Here is an 18,787-nt window from a genome sequence, read left to right on the forward strand (position 1 = left end):
TCCTAATGTCAACCTCCCCCCTTTGGCGCAAGGGGCCCCCCTCACAGTCGCAGATTATACAGAATACACTGTACTACTCCTCCATCACAGGAAATAAACCACAGCTGTCAGCGCAGTGTGGTGGTGACAATGAAAGCATAACCTATATAATGATTTATAGACCAGTGTACTTGATTTCGATAAGTCCTTTACAAGACATTACAAGTACGATGAGGTGCCCAGTTTGTCATGTCAGAACTCAGAATAGGTAGACCCAGGGGGGATATACAAGAAGACAGCCTACTGGATGCTGGCTCTACTTTGGAAACAAAGAGAGTTCCCTTCTCCTAGACACTGATTTACTCTTTCAAGAGTGTTTGAGTTACAGTTATTCTCAACAGGGTTTTCGTAATTATAACATATCATTTTTAGATAACAATGTAAAACTACCTTGGGAACTCTTTTTGTCGATACGATAACAGGGTGGTCTATACTGCATGACTTCATATCTACATCTTTAGTACACCATATGAAAAATGTACTATAGAACACTATAGAAAATCACAAAATAAAACCCCACAAACAAATAGGTAAAATTGTTTTCTTTATGGCACAAAGGTAAGGAAAGTACATCCCCTAAAGAAACTGTCAGCAAAGTTAGGCATCAAAGACACAACATTGATCATACATGGTAAATGGGGGGGAAATATCGGCAAATGTTCATATAACAAAAACTTGGTCCCCGCTCTGGGTGTGGTTGTCAAGACGATCCTACAGATACCTAGCTTTTAACATTATCCAAATGTGCTTTCATTTCCTTTCAAATTCTATTTTAGTACACCTTACACCTTGACTTTCGCAAGGTTTGACCTTTTGACAGGAACTCTTTTAATTAAAAATATATATAATATTTACAGATTTTTTTTAACACAAAGATCAATTTGAGTAGAAACTACACACATTCAAATAGCTTTCGATGATTTTCAATGGATAACAGATTTAAAAGGTGACAACTAATAACTACTGCCAACTAAGGGCATCGTGACCCTCCTCTCCCATTATAGGAACCCCCAAAACCAGACACAACTTGATGACCGGGTTTAGATGCGTTTTAAGCAGCAGAGAAAAAAATCATACTTTTGACTGTACTAAAGCAGAGACATGAGAGCGCTTTTTTTCTTTTTGGAATATATTGACAGAAAGACCATTTAACCACAATGTATGTATGACCAAACAAAGCGTGTGTTATAAATGCGAGGCCGAGTAAACCATTCACACACAGAGCAAATGTGCGGCACCCATATATAAAATGACCTACTAACGCTATAGAGAATAGTCCCTTCACATGTCGACATTCCATTACTTTAAAAGGAAAAGCTAGATGATCTCCAAGACAGTGGATGTTAATGAGAGTTTAGGGGAGGGAGGGAATGACAGCCCTGACTCAACAGCTGAGGAGACAGACAGTTAAGTGGTGTGGTGTGGTGTGTGTGTGTAGTGCACTCTTACTGCAGTGGACACATCGTCCCTCACACTCACTCACTCACTTACCCTGACCTACGATCAGCGCTTCGCTTTGAAAGTTCAACATTGAGCGCAATAACACACAAGGAATATTCTCATTTTAAATGGAATGGTAGCAGCATTCGGGTTGTGCACGAGTCATGTAAATTCTACTCATTCCGAATGTGGCCGTGGCCGGAAACACTGCGGTTACAGAATGCTGCTCCACGCATGTAAACGGAATATGCCAGAAATTGTTTTAAACCAAATACAGATTATATTCTGTTTGAAACCGGAATACTCTGTGCATGTCACGGCGCTCAGTGAGACTTTAACATAAAAATCATGATCATCATCGACAATGGCGTAGCATTAAAAACACAAAACCACCGTAACAGACGAGTATGACGCAATGATAGTTACTGCAATTTAAAAAAACAACAACAATAAAACAAAAAAACAGAAACAAAAACAGGTACAAATAGCTGAACAATGGTGCAACAGTTAGCAAGGTCAGAGCATTACAAATTGTATTTCTGTTTCTCTGGAGTGACTAATACATTTGGAAAGAGGGTAGATGATTGCACATACATGACAGCGTTGGGAACAGACTCGTGTTAGTGGACACAATATGACTGGCCACTCGTCCATATTGCACAAGATGCACACATCTGAGCGTGTTTGCATGTGCGGTAGTTTGTGCGGTCTGCTTGCCTGAGAGAAAAAGCCAGGGTGAGAGAGTAAAACAGATCGCAGCTAATGTGTGTGAGAAAGATTTACCACTACAAGGTGTTTAAATGCCACCTTAAAAAGGGATGGGTTAAAATAAAGGAGATTTTAAAAACATACCCCCCTATATTCTTCCCACCCCATTTCCTACATAACTGACAGGGGGTGTACACAGAGGACCCGCAGCAAAGCTCGGCTCTTATTCAAATATAGCAACAGTTTTAACCTTCCTCTTACAAAAAGCAACAAGCCATTTAATGATCAAAGTGTCACCATCAGCTTTTAACAGTATTATTGAAGCATGTCAGTCTCGCTGACAAGATTTTAGGGTTTGCTAAACAGCAAATAAAAATAAAAATAGTGAAATAAAAAATAGTCAGCTTTTTGTTTTCTTTCGCCAAGCCAAGCTGATGTTTTTTAAATTCTTAAAAAACAAAAAAACTAAACATAAAAACAAACTTTAAAAAAGTGAACCAGACCCCTGGGGCTCCTTCAAATAAAAAGGGTTGTTTTTACTAACGCTCTCCAATCGCGAATCCGTTTTTGCGGTTGCTCTCAGACGCCCACCGGCCCTCGGCCAATGAGCTGTGCTGTGTCATCGTCTGACGGGTGTCCATGATCCACTTCGAGCTCCTCGTCTTCGTCATCATCACCATCATCCGTGTCCTCTTGGGGCGAGTAGTAGCCATCGTAGCCCAGCAGAGGGGAGTCGCGCTGGGGCGTGTGCGTCAGGCACTGGGCGGTGGTCACCGTGGTGACGGCGCTAACCGTGGCGATGGTGGAAGCGTAGGTGGCAGGGGGCGGGCTGACTGAGAGCGGAGACGCTGGATTGGAGCGCAACAGCGGCGTCCGCTCTGAGCTGTGCTCGTTGGTCGGCACCACCAGAACGCCGGGCCCCACGGCCCCCTCCTCGTCCGTGCGAGAGCCGGCGTCTTCTTCCGAGTCGGAGGTTTCGGCGTGCTCGGGGCTGGGCCGCGTCACACGCTGCTTGCACACGGGACACGTCTTCTTGGTCTGGGTGAGCCAGGGATCCACACACCTGCAGTGGTAGGCTGGGAAACAACAAGACGCAGAAACAAAAATGAACATCTGATAATCACCGCAAAGAGATTAAACTGCTACCATTTACATCAGGGGTGTCAAACTCAAATTGACCAAGGGCCAAAATAAAAATCTAGAATGCAGTCTGTGGCCAAACTGAATATTAAAAAAAGGCCTAAAATTGTGGACACACACACTTCTTGCTCAGATATTTAAATTCCACAAACAGATTCCCATCATAGTTAAAATGTGCCTGCACATATTTTGTTGCACATGATGACTGTGACCGGTTTCACTGGCTTGGGCACCCTCATATTCCTGTGACACACATGTGGCCCCCGGGCCTGAGATCGACATCCCTGATTTACATGGACTTGTGACTTACTCAACAGACCACAACATGGCACCCTGCAGGTGATGCAAACATAAAACACAGCGCCATTCCCCCTGGAGACACAGGGCCTGTGATTGTTACTCAGGCACTGCAGTAGCAGTAGCAGCAGTAGCAGTAGCAGCTCTGTGCTAAAGCCAGGGGACAGCCAGCCTTCACAGCGCTCCACCAGCGCTGCAGCTCTAAGCCCATTACATAACACACACTGATAACACACTCCCAGCTCTGCTTCAGTGGATTATTGGGAAAAACACAAATGTTTGGCAAAGCAGCCTTGTGCAGGCGCACAAACACACACACACACGAGCGCGCGCAGGCGCGCACACAAAACACACACTTACCGTGTGAGCAGGGCAGGACGCGCAGCTTGTCACCTTCCTCGTACTCGTCCAAGCAAATGGCACACACGTCGTACTCATCGCCTGGTGGGACACACAATTCAATTCAACCCAATTACTGTGACGGTCGGGCGCAATATAAAAAAAACTCGGTCAAGCAATTAATGCTTTTGGGGTCATTAGGCAATTCAAGGTTTGTGTAAAGCCTGTTCCAAATTAAAAAGGCCTCTTACTCAACACACATTGCATAACAGGCGCAAACAATGACACTGACACCAAGACACACTGACAATCTGCTCCGTACGGATTGGATTGCACGTCTTTGGCTTCACAGAGATCTACAAGCACTGGTGCAGTGTCTGCACAGAATGCAGGGTTTTTTGTGTCAGCGGCAGTTGACATTAGCTGATTCAGAGAAACCATTTCCCTACCAACACAGGAAACTAAGCAGTACTACTAAGCAGGTCACTGCAGAAACCAGGTGACAACATTAGCAATAGGACTGCTTATGCACTGTCACAAAAATGTTTTGAATTTAGAAATCCAATACACAAGTAACTTTGTAAGCATGCAAAATAGTAAGGATAGTCCATCTACACTGATGGCTCAGCTTCCTGGTCAACTATAAACAATAAAAACAGGAAGCTTGTGTATATTAGGAAGTGGGATCGGTCAGCCATCACAAAAACAGAAATAGGAATTTGATGCGTGTTCTTCCTTATATTAGACACAAAGTAAAAAACTTCAGCAGTCAACTTATATGAAAACAAGCCATTTATCTCTTTCAGCATTCATCGTTACATATGTATATATAATGATATGCAATGGGGGGGAGTGCATGTCTAACCTTTGTTGAACTTGTGAATGGGGATCTTCTTCAGCTGTTCCTTAGTGAGCCGGTTTTTCCTCAGCCTCTTCCTGTACTGGACACAGCGTACAATCTGGACCAACGGGAGGCAAGGGCAAATTTATGTTACCATAGCAACAATAAATCTTGGCATGCTGCTCTCGTGCATACACGTGCACAGAGGCCAGCACTACTCTTTAATTCCAATGCACAGCAATGCTGGGAGTAAACAGACATGACTGACTTTCTTGCCATGATGGAAAGGGGAGGAGAAAAAAAGGGATTATCCTGTCAGAGAGCATTGTAAAGATGGACAGATAATTGGCTTATACCTAGCAGACTGGGTGACGGTAAACTGCAAGTCAATTTATTTGCCCTCTCAGAACCAACTCAGCACATTATAAAGCTAAATAAAAACTGCAGTCCGCTCACCACATATACAATTACGATTCTGGGACTGACATTGGCACCGGCAAACTAATAAATATGTAGCTGATGAGAAAACTTAACTGTGGATAGTTATTATTGTAGTCACTAGCCATTTTAGCAGGCATCTTATTCTGGGGTTTGTCATATCAGAGTTGTAGCCTACATGTATATTCTGTTTGCTCTTTTGCATCAAAAACTTAGTTCCTCAGTTACTCGGTTCAGTCATCGGATTTATTTTCATGTAGGAAGCAATGTTACAATAATAGCAGTGCACTGATCTTCTTGCTTCATTATCTGGCTTAGAGCAAAGTTCTGAGTGTAGTCATACAGCATCAAGTCACTGATTACAAAGCGGTTTCATGTGGAAATGCTAAATTGCTAGTGACTTGGGGAAAGCCCCTAGCCACAGTGGCAAGTGAGCAAAAAAAGTTAATGTCAAATCCTGTTAAAAATAGCAAACATACTACTTTTGTCTCCTAATGGAGTGGCACATGTATTTGGGTGGGAGACGTGACGCCTTGTTTTTCCGTAACATTGGTTAAAAACCTACAAAACAGTTATTTTTCCTTTAAAAAACAAATGTCAATGTCAATGAAGAAGATGTGATACATTATGTTTCATATTAGTCTTTGATGAGAAGAAACATTTTTGTTAAGATTTATGTAAAGGTTTATATGTCAAATATCCTGCGGTGTGACTGTAACATTAATGAAACCTGGAATATAATATATATATATAAATTAACCAACAACATTTTGAATAATGTATGAAGCATTTGGCATGATTGCATAAACATTAACTTCATATTAAGATATGTGGATGTGAAAAAAAACTCAAGTCAGTAAAATTAACTACAAGTTCAATTTCGTGTGACATGTATGTCAATGTTTGTGAACGGGCAGCTGCAAGGCCAACTACAAGGGTCTTAAAGACTGACTCCTAACCAGTCAGTACCTCAGTTATTGGAGAGTGCTGTGGAAGCTTAAGGTGACTATTAACCTCTTAATATGTCTTCATATTGCAATGTTTCTGTCACTCAATGCTTAGGTTCATTTTATGGTGTCTTGTGGTGTGACTGCTCTTATAGAAGGAAAAAAAGTTTTTCAATAAATGAAAACACATATTAAGATTAAACACAATATCATTATCAAGTTAGCATGAGCTCAGATGTCAGTCATGTATACAAAAGGATTAAAATGGCCATAATGCAGTGAATTTCCTGTGGTGCGACTTCATTTTCCTGTGGTGTGACATGCCTATGAAATGTGTTGATGCAGGACACATTTTCTAAAAAAATGGCAAAAATGAGGCAAAATTCCACGGACCACTAAGTGCTTTATTTTTTTCCAATTTTTTCAGGAATTGGAAAAACTTTTTTTTTTTTTTGGCGTTACGCCCTTAAACGTCAACCACCCATTAACATGGTGTGCGTAGGCCACAGCATTCTCATGTTGCCACATTCCCGGGCTATATGAAGAAAACTGAGGACACAAAATTGATTTGGTACAATGTCAATTCTCCAAACTGACAATTTAAGTAGTGCCAACACATAAACCTCAGAAGAGTTACTCACCATTATTACGATCATGACCAGGATGATCATGCCAACCACTCCGGTGAACGGGAAGAGGTAGTAGGCCAGTGGGAATGGGAAGTCTGGCTTCAGGATGACGTAGGCCCTGCACACCATATACACCCATATTAGTCTCCTCAAGGTCTTACTTTCCACTAGAGCCACAGCATCTGGCTCGCGCATGACAAGGACCAACAGAAACAGCACTGCCCCGCTAATCGCCAACTCCAGGGCCGCACTGGCCAGCATCATGGTGTGCCAGCTAGTCAAAGAGCTAAGCATTTTCATACATGGACCTGAAGCTTCCTGAATGAGAAATGTGTGGTTGGTGGAGGAAATGGGCTGCTGATAGAGGGGACTTGTTCCCATCAGCAGCCAGAGTGGGCCACTCTAATTGCCCATCTTTTTCCACACTGCAATATGCAAGGTGCAGTGACTGGTAATAATGGTTGAGATATCTTCACCAAATATATTGTACTCTATTCTCTTTATTATGAGGTCACTGGACAGTAGTTGCCATAGAAATAACTGTTAGGTGGAAGGAACAATGTAAACAAATCTTGGAAAACACACAAGTAGACAATTACACTTCGATAATTACACCAAAATGATCAGGGAAATAGGAATTTCACCCATTGGAGGCATTACATTTTCCAATGGCATGTCTGAGACACATTGAGTTCTGAAAATGTCTATTCTATTTAGGCATCCAGTTCAACATAACAATAATGCAGGAGGTGCAGCAAATAGCAGACTTTAGACTCGAGCCACTGGAAGACCAGCATTAGCAGTAGCTTTCTTTTGTAATAATAAGAAAAACATACAAACAAAGAATTAATCACAGGCTCCAAGTAGTGCCACGTCTGGGGAAAACCCCTGCTAGACCCAGAGAAAGCTCTTAACAACCCCCAATGTCTGGAATAACAATAGCAATAGTATTTGTAAAGTACATCATCATACACCAATCTCAAATCTTAAAGAGATCACCAATGTCTAATAGGGTTTTTTACATCTGGTCCCCTTTAAGTGAACCAAACTCAGTCCTCTTTAAGTGGACCAAAAAGCGAACAGACAGCAAAAGAACTCAGTTCTGTTTTTGTTCATATTGTATTACAAAAAAGAACTGGCTGATCTTTCTGATCCTGGTAGGCTTTTATGGTGTGTCACTCTTCTTTTTCATCACACTCAGTTCTCTAGAGCCCTCCTTAAGTGATTACAATAGTGGCAAGTGTAACTTGGCAGAACTCTTAAGCGAACCGAACTGAGACCACATCAACCAACGTCTCAGTACAGTTCACTTCCAAGGGGTTTGGGTATGCTTTGGAGCGTTCACATATGCGGCAAAAATGCTGAGTCATTACTCTGAGTTTGCTTAGGTGGCTGAAAGGGACCAGGTGTGAAAACGCTGTAAGAGACTATGCGATCTCATCTGATCAGAATGTCAAGAAGCAAAATAAATGGAAAAGCAACCATAATGCCAGGAAAGTGAAGCACTTATGTGATTACCTCTGAATCAGATAGGCATACAGCAAATTGCCAATTGAATGACACACTGCTCTAGCCGTATGGGCTTTCACCTCATTCCTTCCCAAACAATGACTGCATCCTACTTGAACAGCTCAGCATTACACAGATGACATCACACTCACCCCTTTTCCGGTATAATGAAGTTACGCAAGACCTGGGATGCATAGTAGCTGGTGAAGACAGAAGGGATCTCTATCTCCTCCGCAATAGTTACTGCAAAAGAAGACAGACAGCTCACTCACTACTTTGGCGATGCACGTTTGCTTTAAAGGGACACTGTGCAGGAAATGGTCAAAAGAGGTCCTGCCACTATGATGCTCATTGAAACTGGGCTGCCTATTGCCAAATTTGATCTTTGCATCAAAGTTTACTAAGTAATAAACACATATTTCCTAGCATGATCCAAGTAGTCATTTTTGCAGCTAAAAAGGGCTATTTTTAGAAATTCAAATGGCGGACCATGGAGAAGATCCCCCTTTTCATGTATGAAAAGTGCAATTTTTCCAGTCATAATGAATACTTAGAATTTGATGGTGGTGGTAAATATTCATGAAAAAGGTAACATTAGTGAATGGGCAGCATGAATTCTGGAAATAAACAACTAAAAATCTCACACAGTGTCCCTTTAATGCCATATTAAATGTCATATTATGTCCTTTGTTTATTTTATAGACAAAGTTGGCCCAATAAGATAAAGCAGTAGGACTTAAACAAACGAAAAGGTGAATATTCAAATTAGGCGGAGAGCAAATCAAATACAAACAACCACTAGATAGAAGTTCTTCCATAAGACGTATTTTTCTCATGTTATCTTATCTTATCTTATTCAATCTCACTTTTTAAAGAATGATTTTTCTCCATCTTATCTTACTGACATAGTCCAATATAGCTGTGAGCCTGCAACCTTGCCAAATGCTAGGTTCATCAGTCACATTCCCAGTCTCAGTCACACTCCCTCAGCTCACCATTGCTGAAGTTCATGTTGAGGAGTATGTCAGAGTACATGTTGTGGACAATGGCGGCACTAAACCCAGCCTGCTGAGCGTGAAGAACCTGAGGGGGGAAACACATTACAATGAATGAAGACTCAACTCAAGACCATTCAGCAACCATAACAACAACCTCTGGGCAAATCAATCCACATGAAAAGGCCTGTTCTGCTCTCCCATCTCATCTAATCTACTTAACAGAGAAACACACGAGGGGGAAAAAACAGCCTTCATCAAAACAATCCATAACGACTCAATCAAAGAGACCTTTTACAACTGTGTACTTGACACACATGCAGTGCAAACGAGGTGATGATCATCTTCAATCACTGACCTTTATGTCGAAATTGCAGTCGAAGCGACGGATGAGCACAATGTACTTAGTGAGGTTGGCATCGCTGGGAGTTGGGGAAGGTGGGGGAGGGTCGATGGGTGTACACGCATTTTGAGGTCGGGCTTCCACCAAAACACCCTGGGGAGACATGGGTGCATGACAATGGAGAGAGGCAAACAGAGGCAAAGAAGATTAAGGTCCATTCACAGCAAAGACTTCAGGGTTTCCCCCAGTGCTTTACAGTACAGGCAGCCACCTTGAAAACAATCACCTACCACTTTGACTGGGTTCCCTGAAAAAAATAAACTTGTATACAGCGAGTGAAATTACTCCAGTTGCTTTGCTTTTCCTATCATGTTTCAAATAAAACTGCACCACATGTCCTTTCAAGCGATGATATTCACATGTCTCTGACACAGCCTTACCCCCTACCACCTTGACCCACACGTTTTCTGCAGGGAATACTGGACTTGTCATGATAACACTTGCACATAACACTTGTAATGATAATACTTGCACATTACTGTAGGCCTGCACGTTGTTTTGTTATCCGTCATGTGTTGTGAATTATGTGGCAACTTTTGTGAACGTCCAAAGGACCTTCAGGACCAATAAATGATTCTTGAACCTTGATCACAACACCCACACTAAAGACTGTTAATTTCATACCAAGGTTCTGTACTTGACATTAATGTTCTTATAGAGAGTGAAGGTTGTTTAAACCCTGTCAGACTCATAATGGACTAAGACGATTTTATTGTGTATACCTTTAAATGACATTATTCAACCATCTTTGATATATTAAGGTACAGGGTTGAGTTGTAAAGACTGAACACATATTTGCAATAGTTAAGCATACTGTAGCATAGTTCCACGGTATGGCGACTATGGAAGACAAAGTTACAACTGATAAGGGAGCAAAACAATTTTGAGCATCTCTTACCATGAGCCCTTCTATGGGCAAGAGGGAACCAAACATGGCAGATCGATCCTCAAATGACATTGGTGTCATATTGCTGTAGTGCTGTGAGGATGAAACGGAAAAAAGAAGCATTAAAAAACACAATAACAGCGCTGTCTCCTTGTGAACTAAAAAGAAACACACACATCTAAAACAATACAACAAAAGAAAACAACACAGAAAAACATATTCATAACTTAGGAGAAAACAATACAGCGTACTATACTCAATATGCAATAACATCAGATGTTCATAACCAAAACATTGTGACTACAAGACATGTTGGCTACAGGATAGCTCACCGCATAGATGTAGGAGTGTGAGGGGGTGGGGGTAAGCATGAAGCACAGGCCCAGAGCCAGCACTTCCAGGGGGGCCCTCATGCCCAACGCCAATGGCCCCAGGCGCAGCATCCCGACCCGGGGATGGGGGACAGGCTCACTCTGAAGGACAAGCACAGGGGACACAGATGAGATTGTTTACAATAAGTTTCAAACAACAGAAAGTTTCACAAAAGTTCTGGACATCTCTTAACATATATTATTTCACACGTTTACCACGGCAGTTACATGTGTTAAGCTGTAGAGCTGGCAATCGAATACAGTATCTGAATTTCTTTCCAGGTGATACATGAACAATATTCTGTTGGACCGGCCACTTTCTGTTGCCAGCACAGTGTACCTTCTATCTTTCCAGTACAATATTCATAGCATGTGATAACTCAGCGGCAAGCCGACCTGGTAGTCGGTCTATTTAAATCTGAGAGGTAAGACTCTTGGACCACAAGACATCATTGCCTCACGGATGAGGTCAAGGATTAAGTAGTTCACACGCCCCTCAGAGTAGGCCCTACCGCAATGTGATCATGACTGTACACACACAGTTAATCTCAGTCTCTTAACAACTGCATTTTAAAGAACAATTGTTTATTTTTATGTCTATGAGGAAATGGATGTATAACACCATCAGCACCAAACTGTAACTACCAAAGGCCTATAGCCTACTTCCCGAGTAGCTGTGCGCCGAAAGCCTGAAATACGGTATGCAGCTCGGCCAGTTTTCTTTCAGTTTCACGTGCCCTAATGAGTGAGGCTGATGAATGCCATCCATATCTCTATGTAGTACAGCAGCAAATGACGCCCATCAAATCTCTCGCTTGATCTTCTTGCTTATCTAGCAACAGACTTCCACAGCCATTGTTCCCAAAAGCTTAGTTCAACTAGGCGGCTCAGGAGGGGGAAATCATAGCTTGACAAGACTACGGCCTGATTGAATATTTCCAAAGACATAAGGGCCGTCGAAAGACATCTCTCCTCCCGACCAGATACGAGTAAAATTCACGTCATGCACTGTCAACTTTAAGAAGGAGAGCATGGCAGTATTATTATATTGTTATTCTGCAAAATCTTAATCGATACAAGTTGCGCGCGTGAACATACAAATCATGAAAAGCAAACTACCGGTATGCACCCATATTTAGTATAAGAGGTTGTTACATTCATCAGAGGTCCCAGTGCCTTGTTGGGCAATATTGTTTGCCGTTTAAAAACGCAAATATTTGCTGCTACAGTCATACGAGCTCCTAGTGAAGAACCAAGAACGAAGCTAATGCAAACACTACAAAAAATAAACTGGTCAAACACCAGGGCCACCCAGCTGGGTGATCCACCAAATTATTAAATTGTGCTTCAAGAAACGTTCAATAAAACAACATATGTACTTACTAGGATTTGTTACCGTCCAAAATCCAAAAGTCCAAGCGCTGTCTGAAAGGAGTCGAGTTGTAATTAGGTGTTAGCTAAGGTTGGCTATGGCTAACCAACCACGTATAATAGCTAAATGAACTCGATTCGCGGAGTAAAGACAATTAAAACGAAGCTTGCCCATACAGCGTCAATAAACTCTTCCCCACATAAAGAAAATATATAAATTAGTCGCCTGACAATGCTATCCACATACTTATCGACATTGCATGTACAGAACTCCCTGTTCTCATCGCACTCCTCTTCCCTGCCCGTGTTTACGATTATTTGGCAGGCAAAAGCTCTCACTGGAAATATCGCGAAACTTGGAGCTCAGCATTGAGAGGAAGTAGAATCCGGTTTAGAATGGCTGACATAATAAAAGTGCAACATAGTTATGATAAAAGTTCAAGTTGTTCAAGACGTCATGTGCGCAACATTTAAACACAGCATAGTGGACAAGTAGATAAACAATTTTATATATAGGTCTGTGTCCAATATAATATTACATATAATAATAATTCATACATTGTGTGACTCTTTACATCACATATGGATATCATCCAACAAGCAAAGGCAACCTACTCAGTCGCACGCACACACACACGCACGCACGCACGCACACACACACACACAGACACAACTAATAAATTCAGAACAATATTTGCTACTTTGGGTAGCAGCAACATGTTTAAAAACACACAACGACAGTCATTGGTTGACTTACTGAAGTTCACTTCGCACAGAGTGTGTAGGCTACTAGCCAGGGCTGGATTAATGCACAGGCTAAATATGGCTGCAGCCTAGACCCCCACCTGATTGGCCAAAAGTGGGAAATTGTGACAAGATGCAATATTAAATAATTCATGTGTCGTGTTGAGTACAGTTGGTAGAGATGCTATCCTTACTTCCTAGCTGGTAATTATGACACTGTCTATGTAAATTTGTCGTGAAATGTTCCTTCCGGGGCAACACAACAACCTGTAGGCTAGGGGCCCCAGTCCATCTTAATCCGGCCCCGACTGTAGACATGGGTCTGAAATTTGAGCTCTCTTCCCCTCAAATACAATTTGATAAGGATTGCTACTACATCATCCTAAAACAAAGACAAATTCTTGGGAAAAGGGATACAAAAATATGGAGACATGATGACACAACATACTTGTGTAATGGACTCGGAAAGCATTTATTTGAAGACAAAACCCTAAATACATATAATAAAATCCAATAAGAATGTCACAACTCATTAATTAAAAACAAACCACAAAAAAAAAACCTTCACACACATTCCTCTTCTTTGATGATAAAACTGTAGCGGACACATAAACTACAGGATGGCTGTATGGTACAGTACACACAACGCTTTTGCTATCCAGTGGGCCTGTGACATTTTTATACACAAAACACTTTACAGGGCATATACACATGTAACTAAAAGAGGTGCTCTACGTCACACAGAACTCCTCAGGGTCTTAGCCATTACAGAATGACTTAACACAGTGCAGTGGAACAGGGGCATATACTGTACTAAAGGTGGCTCACTGATTTGGTGAACACATAGGAAGCCAATACCACAGTTGGAAGAAGAGCCAGCTGACATTCAATCAGGATGAAACCCTATCCAACTACTGTGTCATAATGAGCGGAGTTACATGCAAGGAATGTTCTGGATTCAAACGGAATATTGGAAGTATTCCGCTTGCACAGGACAGGAGTCATGGTGAGTCTTTCTGCATTCTGAATGTGGCCGCATTCCGGTAGCACGCTGCTGCTCTTCCACACATGTAAACGGAATATTCCGGAACTTGCTTTAATGTGAATACTGGAAATGTTCTGTTTGAAACCAGAGTATTCCCTCCATGTACTGTAACTGTGATGAGTGAGTGACTTCCTCTGAGTTAAATAAATCAGCGCTGTGACTCATCCGCCTTTCTAATATTTAACCCCGAGCAAATAATCACTTTGTCCATCCATCCATCCATCAATTCATCCATTCTACAACATGGAAAGGCACTCCAACTTATACAGTACAACTGCCTTCAAACGATGACATTTGGTTGCATAATTGCTTGTGTACATCTTCCTATTCTACAGGTTAACACTGCTCAGAAATCGTATTGTTTTTTAAATGATAGATTCGTCTCTAAGGTCTGCAGAATGAACACACCCATGCACGCACGCACGCACACACTCACACTCACACACTCTCTCTCTTTCCTTTGCTCACACACTAGGATTACTACTGCCTGCTCCAGTGTCATCATCTTTCTTCAGTCGTTTCTTGGCCCTGATCTCGTTCATGGCCTCCTCAATAGACCGGGTGTCCCTCTTGTTCGCCACAGGTACTGGAGGAAAAACAGAAGACATTGCAACATTAACAATGGTGATCAAAGTACATGGAAGCCCTCAGTAGTCCAGGTGCAGGTGTAAAGCAGGACATCTTCATCAATACTAAATGTTCACTCCAAGACATAAAAAAGAGAAAAGAACAGTATTCAGTGTGGTGTGTTTTCTGAACTTTTAGTATTAACAAGGGTGATGTGAAGACTCTGTGAAAGACGGTGTATGACAACAGATTCTAAAATCCTGCACACTGATGTGTAAACGTCAGTGATCCTGCATTATGGAAAATAACATTCTTTAAAACTTCAGCCTTTCTAACATTTACCTCACAATAGTGTGACAGTAGCTTGGCTATTGCGACCTTTAAACCCCTCACTGACAGTGTGGTCTGGTTATTCTGCCATTATAAATCCTCTTCTCAGAGGAGTGGCGAACTACACCTTTTTGAAATGTTTGTTTGCTGCTACTGAACAACGCTTTAACTAATCACACTTAAGATATTTGAAATGCTAGATTTTCATTGGCTCCCATCCATAGGGCGTGACAGAAGCATTTGAGAATGCTCGGTTTGCCAGAGTACCATGAAGTGAAATTTCATGGAGCCTCAAGAGTAGGATGGGTGGGTCCAGGCAAGTGTGACAGTGCAACCTTAAAAGCGAGGTGTGCATGCACTTTCAGTTTACACCAAAAGAATCACTGATTAACTATGTTAAACTTCCAAGAAAAACAGAAGGATACATCATTGGCAAAATGGCATGACCTCTGGTGGCGATGCATGCGATTACATTACTTTCTAACCTCATTAGTTCTTTGGGTCTTGCCTAACCCGACACAACACGTAGATGGAAACTGTTCATGCTAACAAGGTCACATGATAGTGTGCACTCGGATGTCTCAGGAGAAGATTGTGCCAGGACAAATAGGACAAACCATAAATGTAGCAGTGTTGACACATAAAATGTGTAAATGTAGCAGTTTACACAGAAGCTGTTTACACATATATGGATATTTTTAAAACACATTGGTTTTCGGCCAACAACAACAACAACATATATTTTTGTATGTTTTTTATGCATCCAGGGTTCATGTGAGAAAGTGCACACACACTAATAATAGTACTATATTAGACATATAGAGGTAATGAACAGCTTATGGAGGAGGAGGACAGGGAGGGGATAGCGGAGGCATGTAAACAGAGTTTTAGAAATCTCCAATGAAAAAGTAACCCTTTGGGGGGAGAGGCGCACATTTGCACACATGCCGCATTTATATGTAAACGGATTAAAAATATCCACAAGTGTGACACAACAGTGTCTAAAACTAAAACTAACAGGTCCGAAACTCACCACAGCCGTATGCGCGATTAGCCTCAAGTGTGTGTGCCGCGTCCTTGGCAGCAGAAGTGCCGATCAGATGGCTGTATTTGTCCCTGTAGTTGGAGTTGGGAGACACGGGCCTCTTCGTCGAGTGGCTGGCAGACTCTTCCTCCTGTGCAGCCAGTTCCTGGAGAGGAGAGGAGAGGGGAGAAAAATAAGCAAACAAGAAGGAAGAGATGCTTAAGTGGCCACTTTATCGACCAAATTCATTTTTCAAATATTGGCCTAATTATATAGGATCTCATTTTTGTAAAATCTAAACATGATGCTACAAAATTAGATGTACAGAGGTTGATATTTGCCATGTTTAAAATAAAGTAGAGTAGAGTAACTTTATTGATCCCCGTCGGGAAATTAAGGTGTCAAGTAGCTTACATATATACACATAATGTTCACAGGGACAATAATCAGCATCGGCCAGCCGATATCCTTGCACATATTGGCCATTGGCGGACTCTGCCTTCTATTGCTATAGAAAAACCAATATTGGTCAAACCCAAGCTAAAAAAAAATAAGAATACGCTTGTTCTAATGATAGAAGTAAATTGGTAATAACATGTTTATTATTATGCAGACGGTTTATGTGAATTTATATACCTTTAATCTGCGTTTTTCCTCAGCTTTTTGAGGGTCCCATTCCTCTCCCTTTCGGTAAGCTTCCAGCTCTTCATCTGATGGTGCAAATTCCTTAAAAAAACAAGTCACACCAATGAATTCAGAATCAAATTATGTACAAGAGTTGATTAGAGGTCACTATGCAGTGATTGTGCAAACCTGCAATTAACATTGTGACCTCCAGACCAGAGATTCCCATAAAATAAAAGATTTCAAGTATATGGATTTTTTCTTTGCTGGCTTACTGATCAAATTCCGGCCAGCAACCTAACATGGTATTTTCACAATGTTCAAGTTGCAGTGCACTTCCCTCAGGTTAAATGTGGTGTCCCACGGTTACAGTGAATCAAACATGATGTGCGGGCACAAATGCATTACTCCTCCAAAAGCATGCATGTATGTAATGTAGCATGCACTGTTAGATACTGACTATATTACTGCAAGATTTTCAAGTTTCAAGTGACAGTGTGAATACCTTTTTGAACAACATGACGTATCTGCTCTCTTCATCCTCACCAAAAGAAAATGAAGTCAAACCAGCCACTTCCGCAACATCATGCCTGTGAAAAATTGACAGTGTTTACTTGCCATTTACTGCACCTTCTCAACTGGTTTATAATCTTATTGTGGATGACTTGTTACAATATGACCGATAAAAAAGACACTAGCATAGCTTGTGCCAAGAAGAGACAAGAGCTATATGAGTTGCGGCCTCACACTTACAGGATACTCCTCTCAATCTTTCCCATGGGTGCATATTTCTTCTTCTGTACAGCACTGTCCTGGATGAAATCTGACACCTCCTTCTCCATCTGGCAGATTGTGCATGGAAGAGAATACTCTTCATGAAATATTCGGGATCAACTTGCAGAATTAAGCAATTGGGAGAAAATGATATCCAGGTGTTTACCTTTTTCCGAAATTCTGCTTTCTTTCTCTTCTCATCCTCTTGCATCTTTTTCATCCTTGCTGCTTGTTCTATAGAGGAAAACGAATGGATTGAACACTCTCTACAAAGCTCACACTTCAGAAATGCAATCCATTACTATTGAAATGTATAGCAAATGTTTTGTAATCATTCCAAGGATATTGAAAGTAGGCCTGGCCTGGCACCACCATGCTTATGGACTTCATTGGCACAAAACTGCTCCATGCACAAGGCGCATTTGTATGATTCTGGTGACTCTATGTTATTAACTCAGACAAACTAAGATAGAAGGCATGCTTGCACCAGGAGCTTGCACAATGCACGCAGATGCACACCACTGTCTGTTGGTAATGTTTTGATGGCAAGGAGAAAACCATTGACCAATGAGAGGTTACTTTGAGCTGAAACGCGATTGCTTAGCCTAGAAATCTAGACGCCCCTAGTGGCCGCAAAATGAATTTGCTCCCGGGGGCACAGCTTTGCTGTAGGGGTTTTTGGCGCGGCCAGGCTACGATTGCTTAGCAGAGCGACGTCTGTTACGTGACTTGCGACAGAAAGGGGGCGACGGTGGGTGGCACTGTGCGCGCGCTCGACTATTCGTATATTTTCGTTGATCAGGCCATGTTCTAGTATTAAGAATCCGCAACGTTACTAACAATAGGTTGGTGGAGATAATACCTCTTGCTTTTCGCCGGCTTTCTTGATCGCCGACTGTTGGAGGCTTCTCCATGGAGCTTAGGATAGAGCCTAGGAGGTCTGCCATCTTGAATTGAATTGTTTTACCGGAAATACGTCTCTTAAAGGCACTCGGCGGGAACGCCCACAGCGCGTTTGAGTGGAAGCAGTTGGGAGATGTAGTTTATGATAAGTAATACACTGTTCTGTACAGTGACATCCCTGATTTCTCCTCAAAACAAATACACACTGTGGCAATGCTGACAAAGCTCCCCCAATGGGCCTCACTGATTCAAAAGTGGCAAGGGATTTTTCTACAAATAGTATTGTGACAAAGGGTCTGACTATGTGCCAGATTGATATTTAGTAGTATGAGAATCAGCCAATCAGAGAGCGCCTCCTCCGTGCAGGCACGTGAACGATGCCTGTCTCAGTAATATTCCAGAAAGTTTGGAGCGAGGTCGCCA

At 41.8% G+C, this 18,787-nt stretch overlaps 2 protein-coding genes across 2 annotated transcripts; both read right to left on the minus strand.

Moving 5' to 3' along the window:
- Positions 1-570: 570 nt before the first annotated feature.
- rnf167 (ring finger protein 167) lies at positions 571-12,638 on the minus strand. The gene is made up of 11 exons (XM_063203438.1): positions 12,601-12,638; positions 12,366-12,407; positions 10,944-11,084; positions 10,624-10,704; positions 9,681-9,818; positions 9,323-9,410; positions 8,480-8,570; positions 6,831-6,936; positions 4,829-4,922; positions 3,985-4,065; positions 571-3,263 (listed from the first exon to the last, which is right to left on the minus strand). The coding sequence occupies exons 3-11, from the start codon at positions 11,052-11,054 to the stop codon at positions 2,767-2,769; spliced, it is 1,287 nt and encodes a 428-aa protein (XP_063059508.1). The 5' UTR covers positions 11,055-11,084; positions 12,366-12,407; positions 12,601-12,638; the 3' UTR covers positions 571-2,766.
- Positions 12,639-13,542: 904 nt separating this feature from the next.
- On the minus strand, positions 13,543-18,439 carry spag7 (sperm associated antigen 7). The gene is made up of 7 exons (XM_063203439.1): positions 18,324-18,439; positions 17,628-17,695; positions 17,441-17,529; positions 17,193-17,277; positions 16,700-16,789; positions 16,073-16,229; positions 13,543-14,728 (listed from the first exon to the last, which is right to left on the minus strand). Exons 1-7 carry the CDS (start codon positions 18,406-18,408, stop codon positions 14,607-14,609), a joined length of 696 nt encoding a protein of 231 aa, XP_063059509.1. The 5' UTR covers positions 18,409-18,439; the 3' UTR covers positions 13,543-14,606.
- Positions 18,440-18,787: the final 348 nt, after the last annotated feature.

This window comes from Engraulis encrasicolus, chromosome 7, assembly GCF_034702125.1.
Source record: "Engraulis encrasicolus isolate BLACKSEA-1 chromosome 7, IST_EnEncr_1.0, whole genome shotgun sequence".
NCBI lineage: Eukaryota > Metazoa > Chordata > Actinopteri > Clupeiformes > Engraulidae > Engraulis > Engraulis encrasicolus.